This window comes from Podarcis tiliguerta (assembly GCF_965153285.1).
Source record: "Podarcis tiliguerta genome assembly, chromosome: 6".
Lineage (NCBI taxonomy): Eukaryota > Metazoa > Chordata > Lepidosauria > Squamata > Lacertidae > Podarcis > Podarcis tiliguerta.
In genome coordinates, this window is record NC_139539.1 from 50,666,673 (window position 1) to 50,691,256 (window position 24,584).

Here is a 24,584-nt window from a genome sequence, read left to right on the forward strand (position 1 = left end):
AATGGGTTGCATCCAATGAAATAATCTCGTTTGCTCAAGGGCTTGCACAACAGAAGGTCCCATCCCTCTCCTCATTCTATGTACCTCTCCCAAATTTATTCAGAGGTTTGGAGGAAACTCCAGAACAAATGGGGAGGTTACATGGAGGGAAGAGAGAAAAGAGTAGCTCTGTTATGCAAGTGGGAATCCAAACATGAACCGAACAACTTCACTGGACACAATCCAACTGACTAGTAAAGAGAGTAAGTTGCATTTGGCATATGAGCTAGCAAACAAGAACTGCATCTAAAACACAACATAATCAAGAGAAAATCCTCTCCCAAAAGTGATACAGACAACTCAATAATAATAGAAACATAGAATTGTAAATTGGGAGGGACCCCAAGGATCACTTAGTCCGACCCCCTGCAATGCAGGAATCAAATGCAACCATGCTGATTAAGAAAGGGAACTGCATGTGTTACTGTACATTAAGTAATATGGTAGTTGCAACAAGTGAAAAATCAGAAGTCAAATGTTCAACATCAATCCATGGCAGAACAGCAGTCTAGGAAGTTGTTCTAGACACCATTTAATACAAATGATGCTGAAGGGGGGGGGGGAATACTTGTGAATTGTCTGTATTTCAAGATTATATAACTATGGTCTGTTTCCAGTGCTAGTCCTACTCAGAGTAGATCCAATGAAATTTATGAACATAAATAACTTAGGCCCATTAATTTTAATGGGTCTCCTCTGAGTAACCAGATGCAAGGCAATGCTTTCCACTCAGAGGCAGTAGCTATGTAGGTATTTCTTAAGGAACCCTCCACTGACTCCAATTTAACTAGTACCAATTATTGCTTGGGAACAGAATTAAAATTTGTAAGGGACAGAATATACATCCAGCCCTACCTATATTCCCACAACTACCCACAGGAGCTATCCTTTATTTACCATTACAACAAGTTCCTTGCTTTTCATTTCCTTTAACAACCCAATCCGTTTTCAGTACCCTTAGTTATACTCTCCCACTCCAAATGAGTTGGCTGAAAGAGGAGTCCCAAAGCTTACTTCTGAAGGATAGATCTCTTAATGACAATTTCTTCATCCAGATCCGCTTCGTTGGCCATGAAGAGTAACCTCTTTCCAGAGTCATCCACTCCAATGAAGTCACGCTGTTCCACTGAAGTAGAAAATCATAACACAAACATTTTACACCTCTGTTTTAATGCAATCTAATGATAGATTATTTCCAGCTGAAACACAGCATATATAAATGTCAGCAAAGTTCATTCATCAAAGCTGAAAGAATTCCTGAAAATTCTGGAGCATACTCATGCCATTCAAGGGAGGGGAGGCAGAAAAGCTGAGGAAACAATAAGTGTCACCCCTCCAGCTACCTGCATCTATAATTTGGAAATGATATATGTAGAGAATGCAACCCTCAGAATACTGGGCGAATTTTAGATAGAACTCCTCCCATACATTTTGGCACCGCATCACTGCTTTAAAATTTGCCTCATTAAGAATCAGCAATAGTGAGGTTGTCATCACAAGCCACTCTTCTCAAAGTAAATCAGATTATTTTTTGACATGGTTCGTTACTGTGGAGAAGCTTTTCATTTTGTACAAGGATATTCTTCATCACCTAAAATCTTGGGCACATGCTTTTGTTTCCAGAATAAATTCTTGAAACAAGTCATCTCTTTAAAATTGACAATACAAAAGTGAAAAGGCCATAAATAGCCAAGTACAGTATGAGTCTCAGGGCAGTGGCAACTTTGTTCAAGAAACTGTTTACTCTGCCCAAGAAGAATCAAAGCAATCAATTCTAGGTTCTGGCAAGGCAAGGGTTCCAGGACATAGTGGCACCCTGGACAGCTCCATAACAAGAGAGATCAAGCGTTGTTTCAGCACCAGTGAACTTCCAACAGAGCCTTAAGCTGCAGCCCTGACTAGTTAGCACTCCCTTTTCCTTTGAAGGGGCTCAATCTACTTTAACAGTCCAATAGAACAAGAAATACTGATTTCACTAAGACTTCTGAGCTGGCATCTATAATCTGAGAGCAGGGCAACAAAACCTCCTCTAACTGGAGATGTACAGGAACAGGCTCCTCTAGCGTCAGAATTTCTGTCTTTAAATGAATATTTGGGGCTGACTCTGAACGCAATTCCCTGAATCCCAGGCCTCTGAATCCCAGACTTCAAACCCTAAGATGGGGAGTCTGACTATGGTCAAGACATTAATAAGTGATTGATAACTGTTAAAACAAACTAACATACATACTTTTAATTTCTTTTTCTGTACACGTGGATATTGGAAATTTTTCAGGAAAATGTGGCAACAATGCTAAGATTACAGAGGGATTGGCAGACACAAATATGGGAAACCGGACACAAACATGGAGAACCATTTCAGCTGGCAGATTCTGCTCCAAGTTTGTGAAAACTGTCATTTTCTGCTGGCAATCCCTGTGAAAATGGCAGGACTTTAGTATCAAGAGCACCCAATTTACCTAGCTTTTTCTTCCCTTTATGTCCTGGTATAAGCTCTGTAGGTTCATAAGCTTTCTTCATCAACATGGAGAGTGTGGCATCATTGGCTCGGAATAAGTCCACTACTTCATGGAGAGCAACATCTGTAATCAGATCACAACTCAAAACCAACACATCTGTCTGTCAAAAGAGAAAAGAGAGGAAGAGATCATACACATGCAAACACATCTGAAATACAAACTGTCAAGGAGAAGTCAAGGTGGAAGGATATCCCAACAAATATTATTATTTTTCTGGAATCTGCATCAAGCTACCAGAATTACCAATGGGCCATTCCACTAAGACATTTTACCTGTGATACTTACTTATAGCATACAAAGCTTAAATGATTGTTTTCATTTCACATATTTCTGCTGCTGGTGCACTACCCAGAATGGATCCGTTAAACTGCTCACCACCTTTTATCAGGTTACAGAACACTAGAATCGTATAGAAGTCCCTAGTTAAAACTGCTACGTTTCTTGGCTCAGTAGTAGAACATCTACTTTGATTGCAGAAGGTTCAATCCCTGGCATCTCCAGGTAGAATAAGGGAAAGGCCCCTTGCCTGAAACCTTGGAAAGCTAGTTGGCATACACAATGCTGAGCTAGAAGAACTGAGCTTCTTCTGTTCCCATGCTTCCTAGTTTGTGTGCCATGTGAGAAAATAAAGTTTACTGTATTTGATTCTCTCCTGACCCCCAAATTTCAAGGTCACAACTTATCCACAGATAAAAGGAAATATGCAAAACAATTTAAATAAATGGGCATTCATTTAAAAAGCCCTTTTGTTTAAATCTCATTTAACAGGCTGTTTTTAAAAAACAAATTAATCCAAATTTCACCTATCTTAGTTTAATTTTCACAAATTCACAGGTAAGTTATAGCACAATGATTTCTATCCAGAAGCATTTCTATCCAGAAGTAATATCCACTGAACTCAATGGGTGCAAAACTCCAGGTAAGCCTAAGGTTGCAATCCTATACACACTCACCTGGGAGTAACTCTCATTGAACTCAACAGGACTTAGTGCTGAGTAGATATGCATTGAATTGCACTGTCTCCAGGCAAAACATCTATCCTATGTTGCTTTGCACTGAATAAGGGAATATATGAATTGCTGCTTTTGAAACCAACACACTGCTTCAGAAAGATATATTTCTTTTGAGGAGCCCAGGGAAAACAGGACTGAGCTTTCACTGGGTCTTCAAGGAATAATTGTTAACACCAGGCTACCACTTATGAAGTGTAAACTCTGCAGAAATAGTAACATATCCAGAAGAAATCAAATTGTACAAATTCCAGAGAAAATGTGTAAGTGCACTGGTAAAACTGCAAATGTTACCATTATCGAAGTACCCATGTCCCTGCTAAAAAGCTGTTTTCCAAAGATAATGTCCTTCCAGTTGTCCCCTGCCCTGACTTCAAATCAAAATTACAAAGGATAAAACACCACTTGTCCGCTTCAGAGCAACCCTACCTCAGCACAGAAGTGATCCCTTGTACAGCAGAAATAAGATTCCACCATTAACTTTTGACAGTTGCAAATGGTCATAAGCTAATCTTGAACAGAGTGAAAAAAACATGGAAGTGTTGAAATCTGTGAGTGCTCGGCCTGTCAAGTTCATTGTGACAGCACCAAAAAAACTGTCGAAAATGTTTTAGCAAAAAGTTTATGGCATAGCCGCTGTTAAAGACTAGACTGTTCTTTTTCCATTAGGAAACCTCTTTATTTCAAAATTGAAAAGAATTCACATCCACGATGAAAACTACGTCAGGGCCACGGACATGCCTTTAGAAACAACTATCTGGACTTGTTAACTCAATCGTGCAATTATTTAACTATGCACTTTAATCTGTCACCCTAGTAAACTGCCAACAAGGCTTTCATAATTGCGAACAGGCTTCTAGTTTTAGGATGAACTTTGGCAAAGGCTGAATGCAAGACCCCCGAGGAGCGCAGGGGAACAGAACCACCAAATGTCTGGTTGCCATCTGTTCTACCCATTTACTCTCTCAATATGTAAATAAACGTCAGAGAGCACAGGGACCAGTGAAACACACGGTTGCTAAGTAAAGCCCACATTTCTGCCTCTCCTCCTGATGAGCAGAGCAGTGGCCTCAGATGCACGCTGAGAGTACACCATGAAAGGCTCTTTTGGGATTCAACAGCCTCCCCTTTGAAACACCAACACCCTCATAAATAAAGCCCTTACTGTCTGATGGATGCCCTTTTTCCAACGTGGAACCCCTGAAAGAATAAACTAATGGCTGAATGAAAAAATAAACCAGGCGAGCACCCTAGTAGAAGGGTGTATTTTCCTTTACTTTCAATAGTTGGTGCAGTAGAAAGAAAATAAATGGTACAGTCTGTATTTTTAAACTATATAATACAAAAATTTTCGTGATGAGCCACTGATTGGAAGACAATCACACACAGAGTGTGTGTCCACTAGGAAAAGGGGGGGGGAGCCCCCCGCAAAAATGTGGCCCTACCGCTTGATTTCATAAATTCCGCAAAACGTTAAAATCCCAACAGAGCAAGTCTTAATTAAAAATGTTCCATACCAGATAGATCAAACACCAGATATTAAAAAGGGACGCAATAAGAAGCAACACTAACTGATGCTGAAGTGGGCGCTATGTTTCAGGTTCAGTCAATGCAAACAGAAATAAAAATCATGCAGAACAACTATACTTGCATAACATAGTTTGGGGAAGAGATAAAAATTATACCTGATGGGATCTAAATATTCAAAGTATCATGGGACCTCCCAGATCACCTATAATTATATATTTTTCATTACTTATATAAAGATCCTTTATTTGACACTTGTACATGAAAGCTGAACAGAAACATGGCCTTGCAGGACATCTAGTGCAATCCTCACAAGCTGAGAATGAAGGAAGACTAGAGTGGTGTAGCAGCTTCAGAATGCTAGAATAGGACTTGGGAGACCAGGGTTCATATCCTAACTCAGCCACAAAGCTCACTGGTGACATTGGGCCAGTCACTCTCTCCCAGCCTAACCTACTTCACAGGGCTGTTGTGAAAATAAAATGGGTGTGGGTGTGTCATGTATGCCACTTTCAGCTCCTCCTTAAAAAGAAAGGACATAAATGTAATAATAAAAAATAAATAAACTCTACAGTCTCTGCTTCAATACTTTCACCAAAAAAGAAACACAATTCTGGTGAATTGCCAGAATTGCTTTTACCATGAAGAAGTCACTCTTAATGTTCAACCTGTTCAGACTGATTTAAATCATTCAGACCGGTTCCTCAGGAAAATGTTTGTATTATCCCCACTTTCGCTACCCTAGGTCCTTGTTAGATAAACAGATCCCAATTTCCTTTTAGTGTATTTTATTTCTTTATGGGCTTATATAGTACACAATAAACAACTTGTTACCCACAAAATCACTTAGGCCGAGTTCCTTGGAGGAAAAGTGGGATATAAATTTAAATTAACAACAACAACAACAACAACAACAGTAACAAACAATACAACCCATACAACTTATTTACTTAACGATTTACTGCTCTTATTACCTAGCTTTTAGTATTTGAATTTTTCTACTTTGGATTTTAAAAATCTTTTTTCTGTCTTTACTCTACTGCTTTTTATGGAAATTGTTGTAAACCACCCTGGAATTTTCAATGAAGGGTGGCATATACAGTAAATGTCTTAATAAACAAACAAAATAGAATAAATAACCAGGATAAAAGGCCAAGACCCGTTCTAAAATATTTAATTTCAAGCACAAACTTCCCGGCAGTTTGATTCTCAGGATGGTGATGTTCTTGTTTCTCTTCCCTATAAAAACTGCACTGCCAAAACTAGTTATTTGAAAGCAGCACATGCTACATATGGGGAACACCTGCAACACTCCCCCATACATATCCCTTTCACCCCATACATTTGTGCTTGGGATTCATGCCAGCTTAACAGTGGCTAGACTAAAAAACAGGGGAACCTGTCCATCCATGCCAGCAAAGGCTTGCTTTCTGCTGCTAATAACCATGTCTGCAGAGAGCTGAAATGGGGTTTTGGCTAAGGAAAGGACAGGAAAGATGCAACTACACTCTGGTTAATCTAATCATCCCATTCAACCCCCAACTGCACCAGAGCACTTTCTCTCTCTCTCTCTCTCTCTCAGGTCATTCTGGCTATTTAAAATCTGGCATGCTGCAGAAGCGTGAATTAGTTAGAATTACAGGGGGTAGGGTGGGGGAGGAAGAGCCCTGGTGAGCAAATGGTCCCCTTGCCTGCCAGCCAAACATAAATCTGGAAGATTTAAATGCATCTATTAAAGTATTTATGTCCTACCTTTCCATTTGGAAAAAAAGATATGCCTAAGGTGGTTCAGATCATAATTTTAAAAAGTCAGAATATAAATACACAAGGGAACAAAGACAGGAAATGCAGATCTTGAAAAATGCCAAGAGGCCAAGCATTGGTCAGGTAAAAGGCCTACTGGAAAGGAAATGTCTTCATACAGGGGCAGAATGTTATCAAGGAGAGGGCCAGACAGATCTCCCTCTCTCACGCACTCCTAAGTGCGGGCAACAAGAACCACAAACAATTGCAGAGATAATGCTCAGCTGAAATGGAATGAAATACATCTTTTAAATCTAGATATTGATGGTATTTGAATTTGAAGCTATTTTTGGTTCTGTACTTTCTAGATTCCTAGTTGGACACAGTACTACAACTACTACTGCTGCTGCTGCTACTGCTTTATTATTTATACCCCGCTCATTTAGCTGGGTTTCCCCAGCCACTCTGGGCAGCTCCCAACAGAAGTTGTAAGTTATCACTCATTTTAATATGACCTCACACTTTGGGAGTAATAAACTGATACGCACACATGCAAGAACAAAGAACAAAGTTATCCTAAAATACAATTATTTGTTTGTTTATCCCCATTTTAATAGTGGTTGGGTTGAACAGACCATTTTCAGCATCAGTGCTTTCCTCTCAGTTCACTGACTTACCAAGCATTGACTGATGCTTAGGAGGAAAGGAAATGTATCAAGCTTGTTGTGATCTACAGAATTGCAGGAAGTACGTCAAGAACTCAAACAAACCTCATAATTCAACATGAAATACAAATCCTTCGACGTTTCTTCACAGCACTGACATGGTCTAAGACTTATATAAATCTCATCAATGAAATGTCTATCAATTCATCAGTTCCCCCAGACCCTCAATATGGACTGTAGTGAGATCTTTATTCACCTGTTGGGCATCTCACACATCTGAAATAGAACTCTTGACAGTGAAAACTCTCTACGTCCACATGAAAAAGCATTTCAATTAATGCACCATCCTCATCACTAGACTTGATATGTCTCATACAAACCTACTTCTACCAATAATATCAGAAAACCAAAGACTCATAGGAGGAACACATGACATGGTTGGTTGCCATGCTCTTAATGCTCCTCCTGGGAATAGGAGCAATGCTAGCATGAGGAGAAAACTCTTCCCACAAGATCTCTGACTTTTTACCAAATGGCACATGCAACAAAGGGAAATGTTGGAAGAGGTCCCTGCTGGATATGGTAGAAACCCAAACCACATAGAGCCACAGATGTGACCAGGAAGTACAGCTCCTTGACAAATATAGGACAATAGTTCTCCTATTTTCTTTGTCTCCTGCCACACCCTTTTAATTAGGCAGATATAGCTGGATCATTTGGACTATTTGATGAGAGTTTGGAATATGAAGCTAGTATGCTGGAGTATATGCATGTGTTCCCATATACTTTATTTTGTTTTTCCTAAGTATTTCTCATGCTGTTAAGTTCTTCTCCGCCTTGTGTCACTAGCTATACTCGGGCCAGCTATTAAGTTGTAGTGTTACAGCAATGGAAATTTTTTACATTTTCCTTCCTCAATGAGTTCTTAGTTGGGTGATGGAAGCCCTGACTAACACACAGCAAACCAGTCTTCATTATTTAACCTTCCATTTTTGCTAAGACATTGACTATGAAATAATGTTCTGTCAGATAGACTACCTGGTTTCTCCTTATTTTCTTCAAAGTAAAGTTTTTTAAAAGGTTCACAATTCTTCCACAGATGGAGAGAGAGGGGAATAATGTCTCAGAACAGCTAAACAAAGACCGAGAATCCAGATCTTGTTTGGTATGTACATCTTTTGGAGCCACATTGTGGAAAGTGTGATGTCACAGCAGTGGTCTGTATGCTGCTGAGGATCACTGATCCGTGTAGTCTTGGATGGAGCAGCTTAGCGCTTCACTTCCTCTGTTGAAAAATCTCCTTTCCAAACACATGATGTAAGAAGGCTCACTGTAACGGCTGGGAGGTGGAATCTGAATCTCTTGTACAGTTGACGAGAACTTGGTGACCATGGAAAGAAAAACTTCAAACTCATATTAGAGATATTTTTGGACTGTTTTGGTGGATTTTTTTTTAAGTACCATGAAATTCATCTATGAAGAGACAAATGGGACCTTTTCCTCCCTCACTTAGGAGTGAATTTTGAAAAAGATAAACAGAGCAGTTAGTTTTCTTAAAGCATTTCACCAGACTCCTTTAGTGAGGCTGAAAGGACATTCTCTGTACTTTAAGGCTGCAGTGCGTCCCTCTAAAATACAAATAAAAATTGCTTTGCCTCACTTACCTCTCTTGATGGCTCCATGGAGACTCTTGTGCTTTGCATATGATGTTAACACGTTGTATAGAAAAAAATTAGGATTCAAGGGATTGGCAGTGGAGTACATAACGTAAAAGAGTGGAAATAGCCCAGTTTGGAGCCCAATTCTGATAGTGGAACACATGTGAAAATCATTAGGTCACAAAGTGAAATCTGCATACATTTTTCAGGAAAGAGCCATAAGCAGAAATAGGCAGGAGCCTAACTATCTCTTTGCTAATATTGCATACAAATTCATTCTCAAGTATTGTGGATTTTAGGCAAGAGAAATGCAATCTGAGAGGGCTACTCTGGAAGATTTGGAGGTTAAGTGATATTATGCTTATTAGTTTTTCTAAACAATACAAGTTTCTTTTATGGGCTGTTAATACCAAATTCCCAACACGTGTGATGGGGATACACAGTTGTATTTATCTGCTCTGATGCTATGCAAAGATCTTGATGGGAGACTTGTAGAGTTAGAATCATCAAGGCAAGGAAGATGATGGTCCAAATTCAGCTTGAAGAGAAGCATAATTGCTGCTGCTGTAGAAGAGTAGAAAGCTGGAAGGTTGCATATCCTGGGTCTTCAAGGCTTTCATTGAAGCTCTTTAAAGGTGGCATAGATTAATGTATGAGATGGTAGGTAGCACAAGAGAAGGTTCAAGGGTAAAGATAGAAGATGGAGAACCAAGTTACAGTGCTATCTGAGCTCATTATTGGGAGCCTGGATAGCTCAGTTGGTTAGACCAAGGTGCTGATAACGCCAAGGTTGCAGGTTCGATCCCTGTATGGACCAGCTGCATATTCCTGCATTGCAGGGGGTTGGACTAGATGATCCCCAGGGTCCCTTCCAACTCTACAGTGCTATGACTCTCTTTGTGGAGTAGCACTTCAGGAAGGAAAAGACATCTTGGCAGCAGTGGTTTCAATGAAAAGTGCTTTTAAATCTCAGAAAACTGAATGATGAAATTTTGTCCAGGTTTAGACTTCCCACTTCCTGCCAGGTGGGAAGGGGGCACATGGAGTGATCTGGGCACAATGGATAGGAAGGCAATGGATATCCTCCCACCCCACCCCAGCTCAAAAAAATTACTTGTACCGAGAAGTCAAATCTTAGCCCTTCACGTTGAAAACTAATTCTGTTCATAACAGCTGTGGTAATAAAAGTTTCCACTTCATCACATGGCAAACAGATATACAAGTCAAATTAAAACATTATAACCAGAGTACCAGGTGGAACATGTGGATCATTTCATGGCCTAAGGCAGCAATGAGAAACCTGTAACCCTGCAAATGTTGTAGGACTCCAGTTCCCATCAATCCCAGCCACCATGGCCATTGGTAAGATATGGTAAGAGAAGGAGTTCAGCAACAGCTGGAGGGAGCTACAGGTTTCCTACTGCTGGCATAAGGTGACCTAGAATTTTCTTGAATTTACTGAGGATACAATAGATGCATCTTGGCAAAGTCTGGGATCAGAATGCCAATATGCTAACAATCACAATCTGCATCTTTAGCTTCTTCACACTAACTCCTTTCCACCCTCTCAGTTAGTTGCCAGTTATGCACTTTCCTGTTTTCCACTTGCATTACAGATGTTACACCAAATGACTTGCTATGGAATTACTGAAATGGCCAGGACTTCCAGGAATCTCCTTGGGAAGATTGTACATTATGATGACTTCAACAAGTTCATGAACCCCTTTAAAAATAAAATAAAATGGAAGCACTCAATGTTACAAAGGCACACAGAGAGCAAGACAACGATACAGAGTGCTAAAACGTCTGCAAATGAAAGCTATTTCTACAGAAGACTTAAACCAAAGATAGACAGCACTCGGCAGCCAATGAACAGAATTCAGTATAGCTTCCAGACCCTCTTCCTTTTCCTGTATCATTACCAGAGTAAAACTAATTAGAAAAAAATATAATTATTTTCATAAATACAAACAGAACAATGTACCCATTCAAGAACTGCTTCAGTCACAAGAATATTGGCATTAATTGTATGTATGTAGCATTGTAGGTAATTTTAAGAACCACAGATAATGCCTTCAAAAGCCATACTAGGCAATTTGCTCAGGTGTCTCTCTAAAGTTTACCCTTTTTACAAAGGCTAAGAGGATATCTGAAGGTTACTATAAGGATCTTATTAGTGAAAAGTTCCACTGCACTTCTGAGCTTTCGACTATCTTTTTATATACCTTCCCTTTAATCTTGCCTCTTCTCCTAAGCCTCTGAAGAAGAGTTGTAGAGAGGACCAAGAGACACAGAGGAACCTTTAGAAATCAGTTCAGGTGGCTACCAAAGAATCATTGCAGCTGCTATCCAATGGAGTCTAACATGTGCAGAGTCATGTGAGAATAATTCCTAAACAAAGTGTCTGGTAAGGTACCAGAGGGATGTGTATTGCAACATCACTGAAACCCTTGGTTTCAGTGTTAGAACATGGTTGTCTTCTGTTTGGCGTCATCTTGCTGAGGATCTACCAGAATTTTTTACATACAACACTGGTACATAATGCACATTTGCTATACTCCAGCCCACACCTGTGACATCATGGCTTATTCTGCTAGGTAGCATGACTTAGGACACAGGATAAGAATGGCTGTGCACAATACCCTATCTAAACACACAGCAAATCTGCAATCAAGCAGAAAATCCCCCAGACTTGAATTAAAGGGAAGAATAGATAAATGTGAGGAAACCACTTGAGCTGGGGTAACAAACAATACACCATGTCTCCAAATGTATGTACCTTTCATGTATTTTTAAGCAAGTCAGCTGAGTGCACATGAAATTAAAAAAACATTCTGATTTTTTCTAAGAACACTGAAAAATCACATGCTAAAGGTGACATGGCACTCCCAATCCTGAAATTCTTTTATTAATTATACAAACTAAGATTAAAGAAGGGATTAATGTTTAGAAAAGACAACATTTCTTGGGCAGCTCTGGAACAAGAGCAACTCAAAATATATCTGGATTGTTGTTATGAATCGGTAAGACAGCCAATTCACATTTGTGTTTAAACTGACCAAGGGGAGGGTATTTTATTTGCTGTTTTTAAACATTTTGGATTTTTAATTTTGTTTGAAAAACATCGCTTTTATTTTAACTGGAATATTTTGAAACTGTGTTTTACAGTCAGTTGGTGGGATACAAATCCAACAAACCAAACTGTTTTACAAGACTTTTCTCCATTTTGTTACTCAGCACCTGGGATGAATTCCAGAATATATCGAGTCCCCATTGTCTGCTTGCCTATTTGAAACCCTCCCTTGTCTGCATGCCTGTTTGAAAAAGATTTTAACCAGTCAAACTAGGAAGGTCTAATGTATGGCTAGAGAAGAGAGAGAAGACAGCCACCTGAGATTCCAGATTTGAGGAGGCATTTGCATCAGCTGCGTGGGAAAGAGCAAGTAAACCATCTCATTTCAAAGGCAGCTTGTATAGAAGGATATTTCAGCAGATCATGTCCCATTTTAATTACTAGGAAAGGCACTATTTGCCTTTGGCCAGCTTTGCTAAAGGCTATAATAAGACACCACAATCTTTCACATGAGGAAGTAGCACAACAATGGGCAAGGCAACCACGTAAATAAGTAGTTTAAGATTATGCGTAAATATCTGAGAAAATACTTGGTTATTAGCTAGCAATGGTGTTTATGCAATGGAGATTATATAATTGTAAGAAAATATCTTACAAGAGGGAAAGTACTGAAGGCATGAAACAGTGTGAAAAAGTTTGGTTTACATAGGCTCTGGTTTGGGTCCCCCCCCCTCCCCCCATAAATCTAAAACATTTTTTACAAAGCTGTTTTACCAATATCTTACACCATGAGAAATGCACAAAAATGTTAAGAATCCATCCTTTTTCTTTCTGTGTTTCAAAAGGACTAAGTCTCTTAGAAGAATTATTAGGCATCTGGAGTGAACGTATTTATATTACTAGATTTGGGAATAAGGGTATTAAACAAAACAAATAATGGAATTAATATTTCACATTTATTTATGTATTGCATTTATATCCCACCCTTCCTCCAAGGAGCTTAGGATGGTGTACATGACCTACTTGTTCAAATGTTGAATTATCTTAAAGATGCTGTGCCCAGGGATTGACTAAAATGAACAGCAAATCTATTCACTGAAATTCACTCAAGTACAATATAATGGAGAAATAGTAAGTTCAAAAACATATCCATGACTTTACAAGGTCTGGCAGATTGCTAAAATTATAAAATTATTGGCTGCATATAGGCATTACACTATAGTTCAGTGAGACAAGAACAAGCTGCAGAAAACCTCTGGCTACCATGTTCTGCCCCTGCCTCCCCACTCTGCTATGAAGTTGAGATTGGATGCTTTTAGTTGCACAGCAACAGTTCAACCACAGTTTACAGTTTGGAATAATGTTAACTATGGTTCTTTTAAATAAGCTAGTTTCATAACTCATGGCACAAAGTTGACTTGTTTCAAACCATAGTTAGTCACAGTTTGTCAGATTTTGATAATACAGTGGAACCTCGGGTTGCAAACGTGATCCATGCGGGAGGCACGTTTGCAACCAGCAGTGTTCACAACCCGCAGTGCCGCATCTGCGCACGTGCGTGACGCAATTCGGCACTTCTGCGCATGCACAAAGTGTGATTTAGTGCTTCTGCGCATGTGCAAGCGCCGAAACCCAGAAGTAACCCAATCCGGTACTTCTGGATTCGGTGCGTCCGTAACCCGAAAACGTGCAACCCGCAGCGTTCGCAACCCAAGGTATGACTGTACAACAACCACAACAGAAGCAAATGCTTCCAAACTCCTTCTCACAGTTTCATTGGAGAGCAAAGGTTCACTGCAGCTCATTTTATCATACTAAATTGTGATTTAGCATGATGTACCATGATTAAAGAACAACCATTAATCTGATACAGGAAATCTAGATACGGGAAATCTAATTCTTTCCCCCCCTATTTCTTATATTTATTTATTTTTAAGTTTATTTCATTTCTTCATTATAGAACACTTATTTGTACTAATTGTGTTATTAGCTTTTCCTTATACATAACTGCATTATCCATATCTACTAAAAATTCTGTTAAATGAATAATTTAAAGTAAAATTTTAAAATACAGTAATACCTTTATTTTCTCATGAATATGCCGCAGTGAGTCTGCAGTCCCCATATCGGCATCATCAGTAATACATACAATATCAAGCTTCAGCTTCGTCTCCAAGTTTAGCACTTTCTGAACTTCTTTTGTTGTAACCACAATGACTTCTAAAGTGCAGAAGAAAATGTTGTATGAGTACAACTATGAAAAGTTATAACATTATTATGCTCGTCTACTGAACTGAATATGAATCAATCAAAGCTTGTTTTTTCCCCAAGACCAGCTGCTATTGTGGGAAATCTAGAAAACCTGCTTTTTACTGACTAAAAATGATCTGCAGTAGAATATGTAAATAGTTAACATTTTGTGGAGTTAAGTATTTTATGACATTAGTTTTATATTTGTGACACAGGAGCCTTGCAGACAACAGTCTCACCTAAAGGAGCTCACAATCAAAGTATAAGAAAGTTACCAAAAACGTAAGGAGAACATGAAGAAATAGTAGCACCTCTGCTCAGTGTGGCATTCCATGGACTTAAATGGACACTCAATATTTACATGAACAGATCAGGTTTGAAACATGTGACTTTATAGGTACATAAGAACACCTCACTCTGAAGAGTATCTAGAATGCTTAGTTTGGATGTGGGAAATACAGGTCCAACTCCTCCATTAGGCTATTAATCACACACCTTGGGTAAACCATCAACTCTCAGGGCCACTTGTTAGGGGTAGCAAAACTTGTTGGGTAAGTTTGGCTAATGTCTGATCTCTGGCAAGAGTACCTGCATGAGAGGAGCAATTGAAGAACATCTGTTTCCCAGTACCCCACTTTGCAGCTATCACATTTCAGGAGAACAGGGCCAGAAGCCAGATGACATCAATGTTTAATACCATAAGTAGTACCTGGTATTCCTGATTTACTATTGCAGAGGCAGTAATCTACCTATAAATCCAATTTTACTACTGTGAATTGCTCTGAGAACTATTAGGCAGAAAAGCAGTATACAAACAACAATTTACTATTTGAAAGCTATACCTGGAAAATGTTACCTATGCACTTGGAGGAAAGGTACTGTATAAGCCGACTTTTTCAGCACATTTTTTATGCTGAAAAAGCCCCCCTCGGCTTATACTCGAGTGAGGGTCCTTTCGGGCTGCTCCTTTCTCCTCCTCTGCCTTTGCCGCTGTAGGCGGCGGAGGAATGAGCAGCCCGAAAGCAGCCCTTTTGGGCTGCTTGTTCTTCCTCCGCCCCCGCCGCCACCAGGTTTGTGGTGTGGTAAACAGGCTTATACTCGAGTCAATAAGTTTTCCCAGTTTTTTGTGGTAAAATTAGGTGCCTCGGCTTATATTCAGGTTGGCTTAGACTCGAGTAAATATGGTGTACTTTAAACTAACTGCAAGCCACAATTTGGTGAATCATATTAAAATGAACCAAACTATTCTAGAGAAATCCAGATTACGCATAGCTGCCCCATATTAAATAGGCTCTTGAGAGACACATACATTCTTTATATTTAATTGTGGTGGCAACCTAAAAAGATGCATACATTCAATTTTTTTCTGTGTTTTCATCACAGAAGTTGGTCCTACAAGAACCCCAAAACTTTAAACTTTCTCAGACTCAGAAGGCATTTTTGAAACTTGGCACAACAGTTTTAAAACAAAAGATAATGCTGCTGATGTGCACTGTTTTGCTGCTTGCATGCCAAATCCCAAAAGTGAAAAGCAATAAGAATAATTCTGCCATATGCATCCCTCTGGATCATGACCATACTATAGAACACTCATATATAACACCAATGTGTTATATATAACCCTACACTTAAATACAGGAATTATCAAGCTATATCAGTCACAGGATCAGAATATAAGAAAAGCTTTTCAGCACCAGAACAGAGATCCATCCAGTGCCACATCCTGCTCCACAGAGCAACCAACCAGTCACCTCTGTGGAAGCCCATAAGCAGGACTTGAGCACAATTCTCAAGCAATTCTCCCATTCTTGTTTCCCAGCACCTGCTGTTCCACAACACCAGTGCTCAGAGATACTGTTCCTCTGATCCTGGGATCATGACTAGTAGCCACTGATGGCTTTTACTATCCACAACTATGTCTAATTCCGCTTTAAAACTGACCACATTAGAGGCCATCCCCAGATCCTGTGGTAGTAAATGCCAACTATATGTTGTGTGATCCCCTCCCTGAAAAACCCCTTGAAGAGTAGGGTGACAGTTTGGGTTTATTTGGCCTGCATATATGAAGCAAAATCCTCCAATTTTGCTTCTTCTTTGTAGCTCATTTCTACACCTGCTGCAAACAAGAAATACAATGCCATCTCTCTTTTCTTTCTGATATTATGTGTAATTTGTTCACACTACAAGTCATCTTATCATAGGCATTCTGCAATGTTTGGTGCTCACCTTCAAAACCAACTTGTTCCAGCAGATTGAGTGGGTACCATATTAAAGGTTTGTTGCCAATAGGTAAGAGAGCTTTAGGGATGCTTGAGGTCAGATCCATCATGCGGGATCCACCCCCAACCGCCATCACCACTGCTTGAAACTCCATGGCAAAGATCTGGAAAGACAAATTAAAGAGCAATCTAGAAACAGAATCAGCAAATAGGCAGTCTCCTAGGGAAGAAAATGCAGAGCTAGTGTCACCCTGAGGCAACTGCCCCTGAACTTATCTACAGGCACTGCCTTGGAGCACAACCATCACCCTAATCTCTTATTTACGGACAATTAACACGCCCCCAACCAGGCTAACCTGCTCCCAAAGGATGTCTACCTCAGAGCTGAACTCAAAATTTGAAACACAATGATCCAGTTTATAAAACCAGAGGGGCCAGAGCTGAATCTTCTGGGACAGGACAGGTTGTGGTAGCTCGGGAGAAACACACTTTTCATATGCTCAGAGGTTTTTCCTTTATTGCTTCATGCTGAATTTTACTTTTACTTTGTGTTTACAGTACTTGCCTTACTGGGTTGGCCTGGCGAGGGCTAGAAATTCAGGCAAGCAAGCCAAAGGCGTCCCACAACTGAGCTCTGGTATTAAAGCCTGTTTGCAGCGCCCCCGGACTTCAGCCCCCGGCCTCAAAAGCAAAGGAGGCGGGGTTTGATGATGTCCCCTGGCAACTTCGGCCTCTTTTATTATGCTGGACAGCTGAAGACGGCCGAGGTCCCCCTTGCCCAGTCACAGCGAAGAAACCCCCGGTGGGCTCGCCGGGCCTGGGCGCCAGGGCTTCGCAGCCCAGCACACCCCTCACCTTGTCACCTGGATATCAAAGGCTGCCGGTTAGTCCCCTGCCAGAGTGGCAAGGAACCAATCGCAGTGACTTCCCCTTCCTTCAGGGTCGCTTCCGCGCCTGCGCCGCCGTAACGTGCATAGGCTCGCGCCAGCGTGTTTACCCGCGGAGCGAATCGATGAGCATCGCCCTCAGGAAGAGCGCCGAACAACCAATCCTCCTCCTTGCGGGCGGGGAAAATAAGCCGGGCGCGAAGAACACCGAGCTATCGATTCCCGCAGCGGCAGCAACGCCGAGCTACCGATCTGCAGGTTTCTTTCTGAAGCTCATTCGGATAGGAGGAGCCCATTCCCAGCTGCTCGAGGGAGGGGAGGCGGGTGAGGTGGCTTGCTGCCTCTTGCTTCCCAAAGTATAACTCCCAAAGAATAAAATATCGACTGTTTCTCGTTGGTGAACCTTCGCCCCTGCCCCGTTGTTAAACTGCAGCTTCCACCAGCCGCAGAGCAACATAGCCTGCGATGGTCAGGGATAATGGGAGTTGTAGTCCAGAAACATCTGGGCTGAGTAAAGCCGGGTTCGAATGGGGCAAGTCAATCCGCACAACCTGGCGCGGATTTATCTCTCTCTCTGTGTACTTGCCGTTGACTACTTTTGCCTGATGGGAAGCAGTGAAACTTGAAATCTCACGTTGTTTCAGCTTGGAATATCTGCCAATACAGATAGTGAGTCTGACTGGGTTTTGTCAAAATTGGCTCTGGAAGACATGCGTGTTTCTGAAATGTGAGCTTTATTCCGGCTAGTAGTAACCGAGGTTCAATATAAACACAGCTGCCACGGATTTAGTGACAGATGCAAATCCAGGGTTGTGGAAAGTTTTTAACCTTTCTGCCCAGAAACACTGAAATATCAGAGAGGCTTTAAAAAACAAATTTGTTGGCTGCTCACTATCATCATCTCCAGAAAATGAGGTGAAAAATAAGATTCATCTTCAGCTACTGTTTCAATGTTTTGTTTTTGTTTTTTGCATCAGTGCATGTACAGAAGGCTTCAAGATGCTGGAGAAGATAACAAAATTAGAAAACAGGAAGCATATATACGGTACATTGGCTCTAAAACAAAGAGTAACAGCACAATATAAAAACAATTTTAAAAACTGACACAGGAAACTGCAGTGCCAAAGATCTAAAAACTACTAAAAAGACTTTCCTAATAGCCTGTGGGAATGAAAAAGGGTCTACCTGGCACAGAAAGCCCACAACATGAATCAGTGCCATGTGAGCCTCTCTGGGAACGGCAATCCAGAAACATGATTTGGTTGCAGAAACCTTACACAGAAATTAGATTATATCCTGTCTTTATTGAACATTTACTTCGCTTGAAGGGTGGCTATGTAACATTGAGCATTCTTCTTGATTTGCCACTCTGGGGTCTTCCTGTTTCTTTTCAATGCATTTCCCTATCACTTTCCAAATCACAAAAAGTCCAACCTTTTTTAAGAGTGGATTTGCTGCACTAGGGTGACTGAACCTTTTAATTAACTTTAATTGCAGAAACGTTTGGTATGCGCTTAACTCTTTCCCATGAAATACAGTCTGGAAGTGACCAGAATGTCATTGTTGCTTCCTGGTCTGCAGAAAACCAGACTCAGTACAGCCGCTTGACTACAGCATTCCCAAGATAACTAGAAGCTTATTGTGGGGAGGGAGGTCGAACAGTTGAAGCAAGACCAAGAACATAACATTTAGGGGCTGAATCTCTGCTGAAGCTTAACTTTGCTTAACATTGTGAGAGACCACACAAGGCAAAAGAGCAGAGTAATTTAGAACCTACTGAGTTTCCACATGTACGGTAATTTTGCCAAGTGGACTGTATGTTTACGTAGCAAGCAATATGTCACTTGGGCATGTGTAGGTTGGATATAATGAGTAAAATGGAAAGGAGTTATTTCAATGAGGAACAAACACACTCCCCGCCCCAAAAAACCTGGTACCTAGATATTATAGGTTGCATGCATTGGCTCCCAAAGGATTAGGAGTTCTCATTTCCTTCATTGGCTCATGAAACCTAGCCTATGAAAGTTCAGAACCAGTTACTATCTTGGTGCTGCCCTTTAGCTTTAAGCAGATTACTCCAATATCGCAAACATAACTTCTTGCCTGATGGAACGATCTGCCCTCTCCTCCCCCTGCATACTGTTCTTGGGGTTCTCCTGAGCCAATTTGGGAGGAAATGGGGATGCAGGGGGGAGATGTGGGGGGAAAGCACCACTGCGCTAGTGGAAATCCTTGTGTGCTTCTACCTATGGGGCTTACTCGCTGAATCCTGCCCATACTTTGTGTTCTTACCTAGAGAGACTATAGATGGATTGTCTAAAGGCCAAAATTAGGCAACAGAAGTAATTTTGAGGGATAGCCTCACATTCTGCAGTATATTTGCATGTAAATTTTAATATAGCCAATGGAAGTACTGTAAATGGGGTTATTTTGTATTTATAACAGCAGTTTGGGTCTCATCGCTGAATGGTTTCGAGCTGTGGTCCCCAAGTGCCTTCTATATGGGAATGCAGAATGCTTATATATGCTCTGCAATAATCACTTAATGTTTCCAAAAGTCATAACATAAAAAAGAGTCAAGCTATGATGTGAACCAATCAGAAATATTATGCTTCTGCTGATCCTATAGGACTGAATGTTTAAAAAAGAAATTAAAACATATGCAAACATGTTTTTCCATATTGTAAGATGTACATTAATGACAGAACTGACAACTTAAAAAAAAACCCACCTTGTGTTTATCTGGGCCAAAATCAGGACTAAATAACATTTAGGCAGGGCTTGTGCAAATGTGATGAATTAATGGCAGTTAGGCAAGGCAGTCGATCTCCAGTATTTCTCCTGAGCGAGCTCTCACTGTTTTTGTTTAATACTTCATTTCTTCAAGGTTCCTCACATCTGGAAGCTCTCTGAACAATGTAAGTCTCCTGAGCATGTCTGTGCTAGAGTACAGCCAAAAATGGAATCCCCATCCCACATGAGAGTCTGATGTTTCAAAATTCATTTTCATCTCCATATGGAATGGTGGAAAATTTGAAATAGTAAACTTTCTTTAATTCAAAGACGTTTGGGCTTGGTACATAACACGCATTTGGAAATTCAGAATCATAGGGTACAATCCTACACAATAGCAGAGGTTAGGAAATGGATATGTCCAGTGGGTCAGGTCCAGAACTGGCTCACCCTCTAGGCCACCTTTTGATAGGTGGGTGGTAAAACATTTGCTCTAATCTAATCTAATGCATAACTGCACTGATTATCTCCCATGACCCTACACCCTTTGCCATGTGTGAATACTGTGTCTTTTCTGAACTGTATTGCTCCAACACTTTCCCCTCCCAATAGCAGGGAGTGCTGCCTCCCCCAAATATGAGGCACTCCATTCCAGCCAATGGCATTGTTGACCAGTACAACTTTGGGGTTAGGGAGTCTTCCTAAAAAAACAACTTTTGGGGTGTCCTGGTTTTACTTTTTGAAATATGGCAACCCTACTGACCAGTCATGAATACTTTTGCCTTGCAGGATCATATGGAACAGAACAAGCGATGGCTGGACACAGTGTTTCACTACAATCACCAAAAGAGAGGGAATAATAATAATAATAATTTATTTGTATCCCACCCTCCCCGGCCAAAGCCGGGCTCAGAACAGCTAACAACAGGTAAAAATAGCACAGTGTACATAAAATTGCACAGTCAATTAATTAAAATACATTCTAGAATCAATTCAGAATCAAATTGATGGCAACCATTGGGTTAGAGTTCTATGAAGATTACAGAAGGAGAGAGGGGGGTCAGACTGTGCCTTGGCCAAAGGCCTGGCGGAACAGCTCCGTCTTGCAGGTCCTGCAGAAAGATGTCAAGTCCCGCAGGGCCCTAGTCTCGTGTGACAGAGCGTTCCACCAGATCGGGGCCACGGCCAAAAAAGCCCTGGCTCTGGTCAAGGCCAGTCTAACCTCCCTGTGGCCCGGGATCTCCAAGATGTTTTTATTTGAAGACCGTAAGGTCCTCCAAGGGACGCGGGTGGCGCTGTGGGTAAAAGCCTCAGCGCCTAGGGCTTGCCGATCGAAAGGTCGGCAGTTCGAATCCCCACGGCGGGGTGCGCTCCCGTTGTTTGGTCCCAGCGCCTGCCAACCTAGCAGTTCGAAAGCACCCCTAAGTGCAAGTAGATAAATAGGGACCGCTTACTAGCGGGAAGGTAAACGGTGTTTCCGTGTGCAGCTCTGGCCCGCCAGAGCAGCGATGTCACGCTGGCCACGTGACCCGGAAGTGTCTTCGGACAGCGCTGGCTCCTGGCCTCTTAAGTGAGATGGGCGCACAACCCTAGAGTCTGTCAAGACTGGCCCGTACGGGCAGGGTACCTTTACCTTTAAGGTCCTCCATGGGACATACCAGGAGAGGCGGTGCTGTAGGTACGAGGGTCCTAGGCCGTATAGGGCCTTTACTCCACTGGGAGCCAGTGCAGCTGGCATAACACTGGGTGAATGTGATCCCGCGGCGAGGACCCCATACTCAAAGTGTACTCAAAGTCCCTGCAGACTCCTGCTTACTTCCTCACGCCTACTGTGCATGCAAATTCAGGGGCTATGTGCTCCAGCTGCTTCCTGTTTCCCATTACTTTCTCGATAGGTTACTTTTCTCACAGGTACAGGATCTATCCTGTGACTGTTCTGTGCAGGTGAGGAGGCAGACCCACCTCTTGACCCACAGCAATGCCCAGGATGCTCCCAGCTGTTCCTATTTGGAATTGTTAAACTATCTGCTCCAGGCAGGTTCCTGTGACAATTATGCAACAGACAAAGGTATACTTAGCATGCAGGTGGTGCTGTAAGGAAGAGTGCACTATCCTTCTGTCAGCCAAGCCACTGTTCAAGGTACAGGAGTCCTGACTGACTGTCACTTCCACATATGGGCCTTTCCTGTTCAGGGATCTTCTCCATTCCAGATTTGACACTGCCATGTGTTTTTTTTTTTTGTGTTTCCTAAAGGTAAAGGTACCCCTGACTGTTAGGTCCAGTCCCGGACGACTCTGGGGTTGCAGCGCTTATCTTGCTCTATAGGCCGAGGGAGCTGGCGTTTGTCTGCAGACAGCTTCCGGGTCATGTGGCCAGCATGACATGACCCCATGGACCAGAGCACGCCAGGCACTCCTGTCTTCCACTGCCTCCTGCAGTTTGGTCAAACTCATGCTGGTAGCTTCGAGAACACTATCCAACCATCTCATCCTCTGTCGTTCCCTTCTCCTTGTGACCTCCATCTTTCCCAACATCAGGGTCTTTTCCAGGGAGTCTTCTCTTCTCATGAGGTGGCCAAAGTATTGGAGCCTCAGCTTCAGGATCTATCCTTCCAGTGAGCACTCATAAAGCAAGTAGTGTTGTTGTTGTTTAGTCGTTTAGTCGTGTCCGACTCTTCGTGACCCCATGGACCAAAGCACGCCAGGCACTTCTGTCTTCCACTGCCTCCTGCAGTTTGGTCAAACTCATGCTGGTAGCTTCGAGAACACTGTCTAACCATCTCATCCTCTGTTGTCCCCTTCTCCTTGTGCCCTCCATCTTTCCTAACATCAGGATCTTTTCCAGGGAGTCTTCTCTTCTCATGAGGTGGCCAAAGTATTGGAGCCTCAGCTTCAGGATCTGTCCTTCCAGTGAGCACTCAGGGCTGATTCTCTTCAGAATGGGTAGGTTTGATCTTCTTGCAGTCCATGGGACTCTCAAGAGTCTCCTCCAGCACCATAATTCAAAAGCATCAATTCTTTGGCGATCAGTCTTCTTTATGGTCCAGCTCTCAATGTGGAAGTGGTAAATAGTGATTCCTCTCCCATACCCTAATGTGATCTGGCTTCATCCAGCTTTACGATGTGGCTCTCGAAGGGAGGACAAGAAGCTTGATGGGCTCAGGGGCAGTGGTCTCTCCTCTTTCACTCACTCTTTGGTTCTTTGGACTTCAGCAGCAGGGCCCTAAAGAGTGCCCAGGTGAGACAGGAGTTGCTGCCAGGATGCATGAGGCAGCCCCTACCACATTAGGACCAGGGATCCCCCTCAGCCATGAAGCTCACTGTGAAACGAAGCTGCCTTATGATGGCATTGTGAGGTTAAAATGGGGTAAGTGGGGAGAACTCTGTATGGGACCCTGAGGGTGGGATTAAAACAAATGTAATGTGGGCTGCATAGAAAATAGCCTGAGATACCACCAGCAGCCACCACTCCATTAATTTTTTTATAAACTTTCTGGGCAGATGAAAATGCCTGGTAGCAATCAACCAGAAGTAATTCTGGGAATGATGCAAATTTGAGGCACTCTGCCCTATACTAATATTATCCCTGGGCTCCTTCCCTAAACCATTGTCCCTCCTCCTATTTGATTATTTTCAAACTCCAGGGGCTTGTCCAAAGTGGCAGGGGCATAGTACGCAGTAATAAATCTTCTTTGGAATCTGCTGCGAGCATAATGTTGAAAACCGGAAGCATTTATTGCTAGGTGCAGAAGTGACTATATGGGCAGTCTACAAGGGAACTTACTCTGGGGTCTTGTACTAGGCCAGCCTTCGCCAACCTGGTACCCTCCAGATGTTTTTGCAGTGCTGGTTTAGGGATGCTGATGGCAGTTGTAGTTCAAAACACCTGGAGGACACCAGGCTAGAGAAGGTTGTGATAGGTGCATGCAGTAAAATTTGCCTTTTGCCAAAGTTAAACAGCCATTGAAAGACCTACATCCAGGTAGCTGGGATAAACAAGTAGAATAACAAGTACAGTGGTACCTCAGGTTACATATGCTTCCGGTTACATACGCTTCAGGTTACAGACTCCACTAACCCATAAATAGTGCTTCAGGTTAAGAACTTTGCTTCAGGATGAGAACAGAAATCGTGCTCTAGTGGTGCGGCGGCAGCTGGAGGCCCCATTAGCTAAAGTGGTGCTTCAGGTTAAGAACAGTTTCCGGTTAAGAACAGACCTCCGGAATGAATTAAGTACTTAACCCGAGGTACCACTGTACCA

The 24,584-nt window shown here is 41.8% G+C and overlaps 1 protein-coding gene and 1 long non-coding RNA gene across 4 annotated transcripts in view; one reads left to right on the top strand and one right to left on the bottom strand.

The window, feature by feature from the left end:
• Positions 1 to 14,769, top strand: part of LOC310680825 — an 89,050-nt gene extending 74,281 nt beyond the window's left edge. Inside the window, exon 3 of the long non-coding RNA XR_014512966.1 lies at positions 14,700 to 14,769. This is a non-coding gene — a long non-coding RNA (uncharacterized lncRNA). The remainder of the gene's footprint in view (positions 1 to 14,699) is intronic.
• EIF2B3 (eukaryotic translation initiation factor 2B subunit gamma) overlaps positions 1 to 24,584 on the bottom strand; it is an 87,170-nt gene that overhangs the window by 61,214 nt on the left and 1,372 nt on the right. Inside the window, exons 1-5 of one of the 3 annotated variants that reach the window (XM_083447821.1) lie at positions 17,269 to 18,158; positions 16,711 to 16,867; positions 14,315 to 14,454; positions 2,499 to 2,658; positions 1,054 to 1,165 (exon numbers count right to left, since the gene is read on the bottom strand). In XM_083447821.1, the coding sequence (XP_083303947.1) occupies positions 1,054 to 1,165; positions 2,499 to 2,658; positions 14,315 to 14,454; positions 16,711 to 16,858 (560 nt within the window). In that variant the 5' untranslated portion in view covers positions 16,859 to 16,867; positions 17,269 to 18,158. Of the gene's footprint in view, positions 1 to 1,053; positions 1,166 to 2,498; positions 2,659 to 14,314; positions 14,455 to 16,710; positions 16,868 to 17,268; positions 18,159 to 24,584 lie in introns of those variants that run through there. The other 2 variants (XM_083447820.1, XM_083447819.1) reach the window with 2 other exon arrangements.